Source organism: Saccostrea cucullata, unplaced genomic scaffold, assembly GCF_032062105.1.
Source record: "Saccostrea cucullata isolate Sc308-1 unplaced genomic scaffold, CSIRO_AGI_Scuc_v1 ctg8193, whole genome shotgun sequence".
Classification (NCBI taxonomy): domain Eukaryota; kingdom Metazoa; phylum Mollusca; class Bivalvia; order Ostreida; family Ostreidae; genus Saccostrea; species Saccostrea cuccullata.
The window spans coordinates 14,141-29,013 of NW_026927168.1; the positions used below are offsets into that span (position 1 = coordinate 14,141).

The window sequence follows — 14,873 nt, forward strand, 5'->3', positions numbered from 1 at the left end:
AAACGTCAAGAGTGATAATTGACCATAATTATTCTATTGGAGGTGTATATAATACGGGAGGTTAGTCTCCACCAAAAATCCTTGGAAACGCGAGCAAGGACAGCAGGAAGAAAGGTCGGCGGATCATTGAATTAGACTGTCTTCTGTCTGCATCGTTATACTGTAAAAAATGTTTACTTAGTCCTGTCCCGTTGAAATATGACACGATGGTAGGAGAACTAAAGAAAGGTTTAAGCGGATACCTGTATGTAATGTGTTCAAATGTTGATTGTCGACACGTAAACAACGTACTGTACCATACCGGAAAACATACAGGATGACAAAAAATGGAATGCCTCGTTTTTGTGAATACAAAGCTAGGTAAAGGTAATGGATCTCATTGAATTTTTACACGTTTGTAATAATATGATAAAATTTAAAAAAAAAAACACACACACACTTGCGTGTATGTTGCCCAGTTATGCATACTAATTTTGTATATGTGGTTTCTAAAACATGTACATGACTTTCACAGCTATGATAGACATCAAAGAGGGCTTGGATAAACTCAACAATATCTTGTCAACATTAAATATACCAACAATAAGTTCCAAACATCTGAAAAGTATGGAAAGGCGTGCTGGTGAAGTGATGGAAGAGGTGGCCAGAAAATTGACAAATACAAATACAAATACAAATACAAATACTTTATTGGCACAAACACAATTACAATAATTGGCAAAGGCCCACTGAACAACATTAAATAATGTTTACATATTTTTTCAAGAATTGTCAAGTAATTGACTTCTAAGATCAAAACAGTCTCTGATATATTTAACAGTAACTTTCAAGACTTTTTGTATATTACTGTTTATACATAATTGTAGCATATATTTCTCATTGCTAAGATTAATATTTTTCTTTGTTATGTTATAAATATTACTAAAGAATGCGTTTCTTAGCTTAGAGTAAGAATTACAGTGAAAAAGAAAATGTATTTCATCCTCAATCACACCAGTATTACAAACATTACAATATCTTTCATTTCTTGATGTGGAAATATATCTACCACTTTCTATTGCAAGTTTATGTGCGCTTAGTCTAATTTTACTAAGAGAGGATCTCTCAGATCTTTTTTTGAGTAAATCAACATAAGGACTTCTTTTTCCTGAGTATACTTTCTTGAAGAGATCAAGTTTTTCTGAACCAAAGATTTTTGATGTTTGCTCTTGAGTGCACTGATCTATGATTCTTTGTTTAATGTTTGGTAAAAGGTGTTGGATGGAACCTGTATATTTTATAATGTTAGAGAATCCAAGATTATCAAGAATAGAAAATAATTTCTTAGTCCAAGAATTACAGTTAATTGTGGATTGGTAAAGTTTAAAGGCCAAAGAATCAGAAGTTTTCAGGTGATTCCAATATTTGATACTTGAGAGGGAAATTTTGGACCAAAGTGGTAGTCTTTTAAGTTCTGCTAAACAACCAGCATTGGATGTTTTGCAGTGCACTCCAAGGATGTCTTTAATGAATTTTAAGTGAAAATTTTCAACATTTGAAATATCTTTGGATGAGAGATCCACTCCCCATATTTCACTACAATAGAGAAGAACTGGAAGTACAATAGCATCAAAGAGTTTTTCTAAAAGTTTACATGGGTTATCAAATCCAATAATTCTTTTCATTTTAAAACATGCTTTTCTGGCCTTTTCAATAAGCACAGCTGTTGCTAAATTAAACTTCCTATTACATTTCATCATAATACCTAAATAACAGTATCTTGGTACAATTTGTATTGCATTACCATTAAAACTAAATTCATTTCCTTGAGGCTTGCCATTTGAATTAAATATCATAACTTTAGATTTATCTACATTAACTTGGAGTTTCCAATTTGAGCAATAGTTACTGAGAATATCAAGACTGGTTTGTAAACCGCTTTTGCTTTCTGAGAAGATTACAATATCATCAGCATATAACAGACAATTTACATGCATATTGTTTACTTGTACAGGATCACAATTTCCATTTTGTAAGTCATGGACAATACCATCAATAAAAACATTAAAAAGTGTGGGGCTTAAGACATCCCCTTGTTTGACACCACACTCAGAATTGAATACATCACTTAATCCATCAGAAAATTTGATTCTACTCATTGTATTACTATACATTGAAAATAAAATATTGAACATTTTTTGGGAAATATTACATTCAAGAAGTTTATAAAATAAACCTAATCTCCATACAGTGTCAAATGCTTTTCTAAGATCAATAAAAGCAGCATAAACCTTTTTGTTTTTGTAGTGGTCAATTATTGTTTTTATTGAGAATAAATGGTCTGATGTTCTACAATTTTCCTTGAAACCAATTTGGTTTTCACTTATCAGTGATGCAGAGTTTACAAATTCAAGTAGCCTAGTATGTATTATTCTGTTGAAAAGTTTTCCTAGATTTGAAGTAATTGATATACCTCGGTAGTTATTAGGATCGAGCCTATTACCCGACTTATACAGTAAAACTAAGTAGCTCTCATTCCAACTTTTTGGGAATATACCAGAATTAAGTATAAAGTTAAATAATTTTTCAAGAGGTTTCAGCATTACAGATCCCCCATTTTTTAACATTTCATTTGATATCATATCTATAGAAGAACTCTTTCCATTTTTCAGGGATTTAAGGGCATTCCTTATTTCAGCGACAGTAATTTCTGGTTCAAGGAAATGGTTATGATGTAGTTTTTCTTTCAAGACATGAAATTTATCTATTATACTTTTATGAAAATTATTGTGATTGTTGTCAGCTTTGTTAAGTTTTTTAAAAAACTGATAAAATTCCTCAGGGTGAACATCATGAGATGAAATTTGTCCAGTATTGATTTTATTATCTAATTTATTGAGTAATTTCCAGAATGACTTTGGATTTTTATTAATATTGTTGTTAATGTCATTACATATTGTGTTTCTGTAATTTTGCTCCTCAAATTTACATAATCTTCTGTATTTTGCCTTGTATGTATAGAACATTTTCCTATATTCTCCATTAAAAGGGTTCTTGTTTACAAGTTTTTCATAATTTTTTACTGTAATTCTCAGATCAGAACATGACTGTGAGAACCACGGTTTTTTCTTATTTTTACGAGTTTTATGCCTAGGTCCTCTCTTAATAAGTTTAGTCGATATTTTTGCACATTCAACAAGTATTGAGCTGAAGGCTTTTGAAATGGAATCACTATCAGAAAATTCATCCCTCAAAAATTCTGAAAATTTAATTTGGAATAGATTGCTGTGAATATTTTTAGTGTAGGATTCTATTGCATCATTATTCCACAAAAACTTTCCAGGAACTGGTTTTAAATTATTTGAGTTATTTGAGTTTGGTTCTGAACAGAAGCTGTCGAATATTGCACAACTAATTGGACAATGGTTTGATAGGGAAGTAAAATCTAGTACTTCAAAATAACCAATTGAATTTAGAAAGTCTTTTGATACAAGACAATAATCAACTAGACTGCAACCATTATAGGTTATACAGGTGGGTCGACCTGTTAGATCACCTGTTGTTCTACCGTTTAAGATTCGTAAACCCGATTCTTTACAAAGGTTCAGAAGATTTTTGCCACTATTGTTAATGTGCTTGTGGTCAAGATTATTTCTTGACAAAATTTTATCTGGTTGATAAAGAACATCATCTGAATTAATACGTTCAGAATCAAATATAACAAAATCAGGTTGGGTATTGGTGTAGGCATTGAAGTCACCTTGAACTATTACGTCACCGTTTCTACTATATTTTACTATGTCACTTAGTAAAACTGAATATATTTGTTCAATGTCATTCACATTGCCATTAGAATATTGGGGAGATATATAAACTACTGCAAGATAAATATCTCTTTGTAATCTAAAGAAACTTTGATCAAGTTTGATCCATAAAATATCTGGATGACTATTGTTAATTGGTATAATACCACTTATAATTGTAGGTTTTGCATAAATATGTATTCCACCGGAATATCGTCTTGCCTTTTTATGTTTTTTTCTAGAGCTTGAGTGAACTAAAATGTGATTGGGAAATGCACTGCCTTGATTTGTTTCACCTAACCAGGTTTCAACTAGGCTAGCTATGTGAAATTGTGACAACTGCTCTTGAAATAGGGGGTCTTGGATTTTTTCACTTGAAAGGCCCTCTATGTTCCACATACCCAACTTCAAAAAATTTGAATTATTTGCAACATGTTTGGAATATTTTTTCATGGTGTAATATTAGAGATAAAGGATACTGGATTACTCATTTTGAAATTATAGTACATATATTTATATATATATATATATATAAAAAAAAAGATGATTTTATCGACAAAGAAGCATGTCTTCTAAGATTACGAATTTAAGAAATATTCGTATAATAGTAACCACATTATACTTATTAAGTAATACATCAGTAAAGTATACAATTATGTGGTTTATGAATTACACTAAACAATAAAATGGATAAATGGTAGTATTAACTACATTAGTAACTGTAGATTGAAGCAAATTCTAGTGCACATAGATCAGTTTGATATCAAAGTTGAAAAACATATCTAAAAGCATACTAAAAATTACAAATATAAAAGTATTAATTGAAACATCATTTCTTAAGCAGTATGATATCTTAGACAACATGATCAATGAAAGTTAATAATATAACAGTATTCTGATATAAAATAAACAGTTTCCCTAATAATGTAAGTATTAAAGATAATTTTACAGGCGCAGAGGACATATGATATGTCAACGATGGAATTGAGGGATTGACCAAGGTGGGTTCCAGGGATTCATTGGTGGGTAAAACCATGGCATAATGTTCGGTTGGCTGGGAGATGTGGGGCCACGTGTGGACGCGTTCATTCGTCTGTTGAATTTGTTATATTTTGCGGTTCTTTCTCCCAAATTTGGGGCGGGCTTGTGTTGGTTATTCCCCCTCTCCCGTGTGATGTTTAGAGCAACTTTCAGGTGCTTCACAATGGCCGGTAGGCCTTTTTTGAAGTTTAAATGGATGTTGTCATGGAACATATCATCTGTGGGTTCAAATGGGTCCACCATTTTCACGCTGGGATAGAGACAAGTGGCAGTATGAATTTCATAGTTTGCCCGATCCACCATACTGTTTTCAATATCTTTTCTGTATAGTATTGGAAGCAGAAATATTTTTGAATTCCTCCATGATGATGTGCACAATTCTAAAAGGTGCTTAAAATCTTCTTCTTTCACATTGCTGTTAGCGAGATCCCTCGTTCCTATGTGAATCAACACTGATTTGGGGTTGAATTTGTGACTGTGCTTCTTGACGAAATCTGAACACAATTTTGCTCCTCCTCTTATGAATCGTATTACAGTCTTTCCTTCGGGTGTAAATCGTTTGGGTTGAATTTTTCTAAGTATAGAATCACTTAGGATGAGGATGTCACAGTCTGTAGTGCTGTTCATGGCCTCACCAGTTATAGGCAATTTTTTGTCTGATGTGTTGGACAGTGTTTTACCCTCAGGGGAAGGATTTACAGTCGAATCGTCTGTAGGTTTATCATAGTTGGTTGGCTGCATTGGTTGTGGTTCTTGTTCATGTCGTGTTGGGCTTGTGTTTACCCTGGGAACAGAATGTTCACTGAGATGGTTTGCATTATAGTCAGGGGCAAGCCAAGATGTTTTTGACACTTCAAGCTGTTCAATGCGGTCTTGAAGGTTTGTGATCTGTGACTGAAGAGTTTCAAGTGATACTGTATGCCCTTCTTGTAACCCTATAATTTCTTTCAATTGATTATCCAGGACATTGGTCTTCACATGTAATGAATCAATAGCAGAGTTGCAGTGTTTGACTTTGGAGTCAATAGAGTCTAATTGTTCATGAAGCTTTTTCTTATGCGTGTTTAGATGGTCCACAAAAAGTGACTGGGACAATTCTGGTATTCGCGAGATTTGGCCTTTGACCAAGTTCAGTTGAGAAAGTTTTTCAGCAAATGATTTGAGAGTGTTATCAATTACTGATAGCATGTTGTGGACTTCGTTAAATTTCATTTCTATAGTTTTACTATGCTGCTGTACTTTTTCTTTAGGTGTTATTTGTCGTTTAAGAGCCTGACCTGATTTTTTGATTGGAGTGGATTGCGAGAAGTCTGTATTGATTGTTTCGCTTTCAAATGCTGCTTTTAATTCAGTTTCTGAATTGTTCAATGTAGCTAGTTCATGTTCACTGTCAATGTATGTGTCACTCGCCGTCTTAGAAATGTCTTGTGTATTGGCTGTGTCGTGGCTCAGGGCTTTGTTAATCTGTTCTTTTACAAACATATCCAACTTTGAGAAATATGTATCATGGAAACTTGAGCATGTCGCTCCTTGTATATTGACACTCCCTGTATTATAAAAGCTGAATTTCACGAAGTTTTTGTCGTCATACTTGACTTTGACCACACGATTGTTGTTTATCAAGTTCGCCTTCGTTTCACCAAAGAACAGAATGATACTTTGTTTCCAAATATCGATATTTTCAACTTCAACTTTGAAGGTAATGTTATTTATCTTACCGTCACATTGCAAATGTATCTTTGCATCAGTATTGTCGTCGGAATTCACGACATTATCGATGTCGTCTCCTGTAAGACATTCGTCAAATTTTGACGGAAGTTTATGGATGCGTGATGTTGCCATGACTGTTCAATGTTCAATTTGCAGCGTAATTATCCAGCATCCGATATCAAACTATACTTAAAACATGATCAACATAAAAAATGTTGTGTTTTCAAACGTAGATACCTGATGATTTAATTTTTACTCTCAGCAAAATTTTCTGAAGATGCTGCTTCGCCGGAAGCGGAAGTAAACAGATAATGCAGCAGTAGAAGCATTCAAGATGGAAATGCAGTAGGAATATTTTATGTAGTATATTGTTATACCTTTAAAAAATTGTTCCTATACAAATCTATACAGAAAAAAGTCTAATATTTTTAATGTTTTGCTTAGCGGGCATAAAAAAATCGATGTTGGACCGCTGAGTGAGATGTTGGACTGCTCGGAGAGATGTTGGACCGCTTACGTCACAGAATGGGTGGAGCTTAATCTCATTTTCATTCTTTGGTTTTAAAAAGTGACAGATCTAATGTTACATTACGGAGTATAGTACAAAATACATGTGTGTCAAAAAATATATAATAAAATGAAAGGTATAACAAAACATTTATTGACAGAGTTCTCTGGCAAAATGCGTTTTGTCAGACCCTCAAACCAAACTGTCTGCCTTCGGCCTAACGGCCTCAGGCAGACAGTTTGGTTCTTGGGTCCGACAAAACGCATGTTGCCCTCGAACTCATTCAATAAATGTATAATGTATCACAAAAATGAATATATTTCTGACACAATTTTATGGATATGTTATTTTGTCCTCTGTGTATAATTTGATTTTTTGTACAGAGAAATTGCGAAAGATGAGTCGGAACAAACGTTAGCAGCCATGGGTCCAGTAGTTGAAGATCTTAGTGTTTGTCCACTCCCAGATGCTTCTCCGTCAATCAGGTTCATAGAAATTTGTAAAGCCGCATGACAAATATCAAATATTTATAATCAGTGATTCAGCATGTAAATTGTTAAAAAAAATCTCCGTCATAATAAGAATCAGGTACAAAAATTTTTTAAGTACTGAAAGCTTTGAATTCAATTTATTGTAACTTAACCTTGTTCACATTTTAATTGCAGACAAGTATTTTCTACTGCCTTCAATGAAGTGACTGGTGATGATGCTGCAGACCAAAACAAAGGTGATATAGTTGATGTTGGTGATGATGAATGGGAAGATTTGCCAAATGAAGGGTGATTATTCTTTTATTCTTAACTTATGTGTTATGTTAAACAGTGCCAAAGAATGTACTGTTTTAAAGTTTTGTAATTTGTTTGAAATTATTTTGTAGCAGTTCTCCACCAATGAAACACCATTACAAACTGAAGAAGAAAGAAGCCAGAAAGAAGACATCTAGATCATCAAAAGGCACAAAAAGAGCATTATATTTTCCATGTAAATCAAGATCAGGCATGACTGTTGCTCTGGATACAGCATGACAGAAACACAGTTTTGACAGTCTTTCTTGTAAGTATAGCAACTAACATGAACTGAAACAGAAATTAAAATTAATACTGCTTAAATATATGTGGTAACATATTTTCTCTAATTATTTTATTAGCTCATACATTTTTCATGAGTAAATCTAAATACGGTAAGAAAGTTGTTAAGTCTATTGTAAATCATAGAACTTGTGGGGTATGTAAATGGTGGCAGAGAAATGAACCAGGACTTCCTGTCAGAAAACATAGGTGTGTACGCAATCATGTAGGTAGTACCAAACTCATGGAGAGCACAGACAGATTGATTGGTGTGAAAGAACTTGCAGCCCAGGGGACACCTGTAGAGTGTATAGAAGGGGATGGTGACAATACTCTGATAGCTCGCAATAAAAATTTTCTCAACATCTCTTTGAAGAAGTTTGATAAGAACCATGTCCTGAAAAACATTGGGAAGAGTTTATATGCACTGCATGCGGAAAAAGGTATAAAACTGAGCAAGACTGTTATTTTACATATTTAGAAGTGTCTCAAATATATATATTTCCCAAAAATAATGGAGATAAGGACAAGTTACGACAAAATTTGAGAGCCCTTATTCCCCATCAGTTTGGAGACCATTAACTTTGTGAAGATAAATTTTGTGGCTTCAAATGTATTCCAAGTGAAACCTATGTTCACAGAAGCCTTCCATACAAGGCTGCCTTGAAAGATTATATACTTCGTTCAAGACTCGATAGTTTATACCAGCCTATTATTGCTAATGCAGAGCAATATGCAGACCTTGGTTCAGCCAGCAATGTGAACATGCGAATAGAGAAGTGACTCTTAGGACACAGAAATCTCTTCATTATGGTTATTCGGAATCGTTAGATTTCAGAGTGCATGCAACAGCAGCATTTATAAATGAAGGACGACGTTACATCTCACAGGATCATTCAGTTGTTCACAGAGTGTTTGTTACGAGTTTTTTTTTCCCGAGTTTTTTTGTGTTGGGTTTGTTTAAAGTTGGTTTTTTTTTAATAGCATTTTATACTTTTACAAATTTATGTAATTTACTTATTAAACATTTCTTTTAATTCTTTCATTATTAAAAGAATAAATAAAAACAGCTAAATGCAGTATTTTAGCCCTATTAAACAAGTTTATTTGTATTTTTCATTATCTAAATTACATTCAATAGGTGAACACGACTGCTGGGCTATATCCTGGTACACACACTGAACAGTATGCCACAAAGATGACAAAGAAGAGGAAAGCCATGCAAGAGAAGTCACAACTACAATCAACAAAATGCCAGAGAATGATCCTTAAGCAAGAGCGCGCTATTGTTCAGAGTTCATCTGAAGTTCTGGAGGGAATTTTGTACCAATCAGGTAAGTTCTCTGCTATTGAATCTACAGTCCTTACTAACAGTATTATTTTTTTATATTATTCTCTGTTTTTAAGTATTTCACAGTCTTCACGAAAACTAGCTGGTCTGAAGACCGAGGCCAGTGAATTTTGATGTTGGTCAGTGAAAATCAAAATTCAAGAAGTCCGATGGGCTTGTTGATACAAAAATCATACACAGTCATTGAATATATATCTTAACTGACTTACTTGCATACATTTCATTGATATAATATAAAAAGAACAAGCACGCGTTGTTGAATGGTATTATAGACGACTTTCACATTTACAAAAGTTATTCCCCTTTGAAGTGTCAATATGGGGTCAACTGGCATAAGGCACTGTTTTCCCTATATAACCTTACCAACTTTATGGGTCAGTATCTTGGAATTAGAATCTGTATGAATATTTTCATTGCATTTTTCATATTGCTCCATATTCTGGCAATACAGGTGCTGATCGAAATTTTCAGATTACGTTTTGAAGATTCAAAATAGTAGCAGGTAAGTTATATAGGACAAAGTGGGAAAAATGAGCATTACGCTGACAACGGGAGATAACTCTTAGGAATGTGAAATTCGTCTATTGTAACCTGGATGTATTACGTACCAACCGGAACTAGCTAGTTACTATTAACTGGTACACAAAATGTGCGGATTTCCAACGAACAGCTTACCAAAACCCGACAAATGACGAAAAATAGCGGCATTGAAAAGTCGAAGTACGTAAACATGTATAAATTTACAGTTATGAAAATGTATTTATTTTATTTTTTAATTTAGGGGCCAGTAAATATTGTGTGGGCCATTAAATTTTTAAAGTTCACTGGTCTAGTTTAAAAAGTTTTCGTGAAGACTGATTTCAAGACACATATATTTCCTATACTTTTAATTCAAATATTGTAAATAGGTATTGGACATGATGCTGATACTGATATTGAAAGTTTACCAGAGGCCATACCGAGGGGCATTTTTAAGTCCATTAGTTTTAGGGAAGGAGACATTGCATCCTTTGTAACTTTTGACTTGGAAACTACTGACCTCAGTAAGATATATATATTTATATGTATATTATTAATAAATGTACACCTTTTTTAAATTAGTACTTGTAGAAAAAAAATAAAACAATTATATGGATTGTATATAATTATTTAGTTCATGGATGAATATTCTCTCATATGACACAAATTGCAGCCTATGAACTTCATTCTGGAGCTACTTTTTCTGTTTATGTGACACAAAGATTGCCAATATCAAGTTCTGTTTCGAGGGAGGAAAAAGCAAGAAATCTACCATCTCTGAATCCTCATATCAGCCATGGAGTGATGAAAATGTGTACTGCAGAAAATGTTGCTGGTTTTTGCTTACAGCTCACCCATCTAAAAAAGATCTTTGAGTTGGATGGAGAAGAAGGACTTAGAAACTTGTTCATTGCATCAAACTCAGAGGGACAACCACGAGTAACAAATGTAAAGAGAATTCTTGAGTGTTTTACCAAAATTGGTAGATTATTTTGTAAAGAATTAATCTTCAATTATGTGCTGTGAAGAGATGTATATGCATTATCTGTCAATATATTTGATGCATGTATTTCTTTTACATCACTGTACTCTTGTACATAGATTGTATATTTGTATAAATTGTAGACATTTTCGTTACAAGCTTATAAGTAGATACAGTGAAAGAAGATTTGACAATTTTTATTCATGTAGTTTGTCATATTTAGTGCTTTGTATACATTGTATGCTGTATAGATAGATAAATGTTTTTTATTGGGTGTATATATAATATGTGCCTAAATCTGTGTTGATAAGACAAAGGAATGCTTACAAATTATTGGAAAGTATGTTATGTTCCAAATGTTTATAGTTGTTGTGGTAATCATAGTAAAATGCACATTTTAATGATTTTGAGCAATAAGAATTGTCCCCCCCCCCATGCTTTTCATTTATTTCCAGAAGTTGTTTTTGTCCAACAGAACATTGAAAAACTTAAAAAACAAAAAAAGTTATGAAAACACAAATTTTGAAAATTTATCGATTTTAAAAAAATTCAGTGTCAGTGAAAATGTCAACAGTAAAAATTATTAAACGTTGCTTTTTGATATGTATTGTTTTTAGATTTCTAGGTCCTGTCATAGTTATAATCAATATTCAAGTTTTATTTGGTTGGTGCGAGTCAATCTGAAAATGATTGTAAAGTACGTTGCAATGTTTTAACCTGGATAATTTATAATAAATGTAGTAAAAGAAAAAAATTTGTTATTATTTTAATAAAAGACAACTTTAATGTTTTTCGATTATTTATTTTTGCTGCTCATTGAAGACAAAAAAATATATGAGTTGATTTTGATCATAACATGAAAGTTTTTGTTGGATTGGGGGTGGCTATGTTAAAATCCAAACAACTCTAGAAATAAACTGTAAAAAATTTTAAAACTTGATCAATATATCGCTAGAATGATACTCTTTAAGAAAATATTAAGCTTGGTTGATTTCTCAAAATCGATCATGCATGGCATTGAATACTTATAGGGACAACTCAAAGTTTTAACTGACAGAAATGGAATTTTACTTTTTATTATTTTTTGGAAGGCTTTTCTGAAGGAAGACGTTTTTAAATAATATGTTTTATATGTGTGACCGTTGCGGTGAGCGCAGGAGGAACTATTCGTCTTTCATCATTGTTATATGCAACCCATGGACTTGCCCTAACCTAAAACTTTGGGGTTTTTTTTCGAAAACTTTTACGGTCACCCCTGCAAACAACCCGAAGTTATAAATATTTATTCCATTTGTCCTATCCTAGGCTAAAATTCATAAAAACTCTGACTTAGCAATAATTTGGAAAATGAAAACTTGTATTAAATTTCATTTCATTGGTTTTGCGAAAGCAAGGGGACATTAAATCTCATTTGTCTGTGCATCTGTCCGTCAGTGTGTCTGTCCGTCACAAAAACTTTAACCTTGCCCATAACTTGATTTAGTGGAGCTATGACTTTGATATTTCATATGTATATCTCTTAAGACAAGACCTTTCTTTGGGTACTACCAAATTTGACCTTTTGACCTTGACTTTGGAGTTTGACCCAATTTTACACAAAAATTCCAAACTTTTACTTTGGCCATAACTTTTGAACAGTAGATACTAGAACTTTCATATTTCACATATGTATTCTTTGTAGGAAGACCTTTTATTGGATACCAACAACTTTGACCTTTTGACCTTAACCTCGGAGATTTCCAAATTTGTAAGAAAACTAACCTCGGCCATAAGTTTTGAATGGTAAAAGCAAGGGCTTTCATACTTCACATATATAATTCTAGTGTGAAGACCTTTCATTGAATGCCAAGAACTTTGCCTGTTGAACCTTGGAGTTTGACCTACTTTTCAAAAAGTTTTACCTTGGCCACAACTTTTGAACAGTAGATACAGAACTTTTAAATTTCACATACATGTATGTATTTATTGTGGCAAGACCTTTCATACGATACCAACAAGCTTGACCTTTTGACCTTGACCTTGGAGATTTTTAGTATTTATGAGAAAACTTCTTGCTTGACCATAAGTTTTGAATAGTAAGGGCTAGGGCATTAATTCACGTATGTAATCCTTTTGAGAAGACTTTTCATTGGATATCAACCCTTTGACCTTGACCTTGGAGTTCAGTGATAATTTCTAAATAGATGACTTATGATAGGGCTTTCATATTATACGCAAAATATCATAAAAAATGACATCTCACCCAAAAAGACACCGAAAGCAGGGGACCACAATTCTTTGAATTTGCTTTTTGCATTTAAATGCAGACACTTTTGAATATGCTATTCTTTAGATTAGTTCTCAAGATAGTTCTCACAACTGTCGCAGGTTTCATGAAATGAATGTTTATAATCAAATCATTTTTATGCTTACACCAATTAAAAAAATGCGGTTTTAAGGCTGTATTTAAAATTTTATTTGATTTCAAGAATTAACAAATCTTTTGCATTATTAGAAGTAAAATGTTATACATGCATGTACATTAATTAGTACAAATTAAAAATTGAATTTTGATACATTTTGAGTACATGTATATAAATTAAAAGTTGACACTTAAGCTTTGTTAAGAAGCGATCTTAATGAAGAAATGTCTAACTAGTGACAATTCAAGATCAAATATATTCAGTATGGATTTTAAACAACATTAAACTCAAGAATGAATGTTTCATGAAAAATAAAACAGCATCAAAACTTTAAACAATGCATTCATGATATGAATATTCTTAAATATGCAGTTTACAAAAAGAGAATATAATTACCACTCAATATAATAATCTTTTCCTACGAAAATCGAAAAAGGGAAAGATTATGAGAGTGAATTAGAAAGGGAAACAATGTACATACCTTTCCCAATGAAAGCGAAAACGAAAACGGGAAAGGTTTGTGTGTAAGTGATTAAAAAAGATTTTTCAGGTTTTACCAATGTGCATAGTACCTTAAGTTTACATAATTGCATTACCACTGAACCCCTGATTCAAAGAATCTTGTTAAACAATTTAGGGGAGCACTTTTATTTGTCATAAGTTTTTTATTATAGATGTAGCATATTTTATGTGCAATTATATTCAGGAGTAATTTTTGTCTTCTAAAAGAGGTAGGTTTACCTCCCTTTATGGGCTGGCCATTGACCTCCTCTTTCCATACTTACCTTTAAATCATAGATTTTGTACACATTAAATTTGATCTTTAGTCCCCTGATGTTCTCAAAAATCTACATGACTTGATACGTCTTATTCATTTGAATCAGGGAATCTGAGTTTTCATATATAAAATTCAATTGACTGTGACAATGTAGTGACATTTTTAAACTGTAAGCATTGTATGTTATTCACACAAGTTTTTTAAGAAGCATAATTTACAAAGAAGTTGATAGTACAAATAAGATATATTATTATTATTAAGTAAAATATAATTAATATTTTGTATGTGCAATCTTATCATGTTTTCTTAACTTATAATCAAATTAAGAAAACTAAACAACCATGCAGACACAAATCCAAAGTAATAGAGCAAAAAATATTTCAGCAAAAGATTAAAGGCATGCAGTTAATGGAGACATCCAACTTAGTGGTTTTCACATCCTCTAGGGTGACATTTATTTAATTTTTGCAACGGTATATCTGGAAATAATTACGAGAAGATGGGTATCCCACAAAGTAGCTGGAAGAGTCAGATCGAATCACAGTTAATGGCATGCTCTAGAGTCACAATCACGTACTGCAGTATATCAAAGAGTGTCCTTCAATATTCAAGAATTTTTCACAAAATATCAAATATAAAAGAGTTCCCAACACTAAATTGTGTTGTCAGTATTTAAATCCAAATGTCATATCAAGGGACAGATGATTCTCAATTTCTGCAACATCATTATTTT

The 14,873-nt window shown here is 32.6% G+C and overlaps 2 protein-coding genes across 5 annotated transcripts; one reads left to right on the forward strand and one right to left on the reverse strand.

Annotated features, from left to right (window-relative positions):
• Nucleotides 1-691: 691 nt before the first annotated feature.
• On the reverse strand, nt 692-4,282 carry LOC134273620 (uncharacterized). Its single transcript, XM_062755807.1, has one exon. It carries the CDS (start codon nt 4,233-4,235, stop codon nt 762-764), a length of 3,474 nt encoding a protein of 1,157 aa, XP_062611791.1. The 5' UTR covers nt 4,236-4,282; the 3' UTR covers nt 692-761.
• Nucleotides 4,283-6,831: 2,549 nt separating this feature from the next.
• On the forward strand, nt 6,832-11,697 carry LOC134273621 (uncharacterized). 4 transcript variants are annotated; one of them, XM_062755808.1, is made up of 7 exons: nt 6,832-6,878; nt 7,425-7,526; nt 7,707-7,820; nt 7,919-8,094; nt 9,250-9,442; nt 10,368-10,502; nt 10,652-11,697. In XM_062755808.1, exons 5-7 carry the CDS (start codon nt 9,307-9,309, stop codon nt 11,002-11,004), a joined length of 624 nt encoding a protein of 207 aa, XP_062611792.1. In that variant the 5' UTR covers nt 6,832-6,878; nt 7,425-7,526; nt 7,707-7,820; nt 7,919-8,094; nt 9,250-9,306; the 3' UTR covers nt 11,005-11,697. The 4 variants fall into 4 exon arrangements, with proteins under 4 accessions (XP_062611792.1, XP_062611794.1, XP_062611795.1 ...); XM_062755810.1 differs by having other exon boundaries at nt 7,922-8,094; XM_062755811.1 differs by having other exon boundaries at nt 6,838-6,878; nt 10,613-11,697.
• Nucleotides 11,698-14,873: the final 3,176 nt, after the last annotated feature.

What these genes read in the sequence shown, in the direction of transcription:
- LOC134273621 (XM_062755808.1), top strand. Translation starts at nt 9,307, where the DNA reads ATGACAAAGAAGAGGAAAGCCATGCAAGAGAAGTCACAACTACAATCA. An exon ending in GGGAATTTTGTACCAATCAG is followed by an intron (nt 9,443 to 10,367) that starts GTAAGTTCTCTG and finishes TATTGTAAATAG; the next exon opens with GTATTGGACATGATGCTGAT. An exon ending in CTTGGAAACTACTGACCTCA is followed by an intron (nt 10,503 to 10,651) that starts GTAAGATATATA and finishes CACAAATTGCAG; the next exon opens with CCTATGAACTTCATTCTGGA.
- LOC134273620 (XM_062755807.1), bottom strand. Translation starts at nt 4,235, where the DNA reads ATGAAAAAATATTCCAAACATGTTGCAAATAATTCAAATTTTTTGAAG.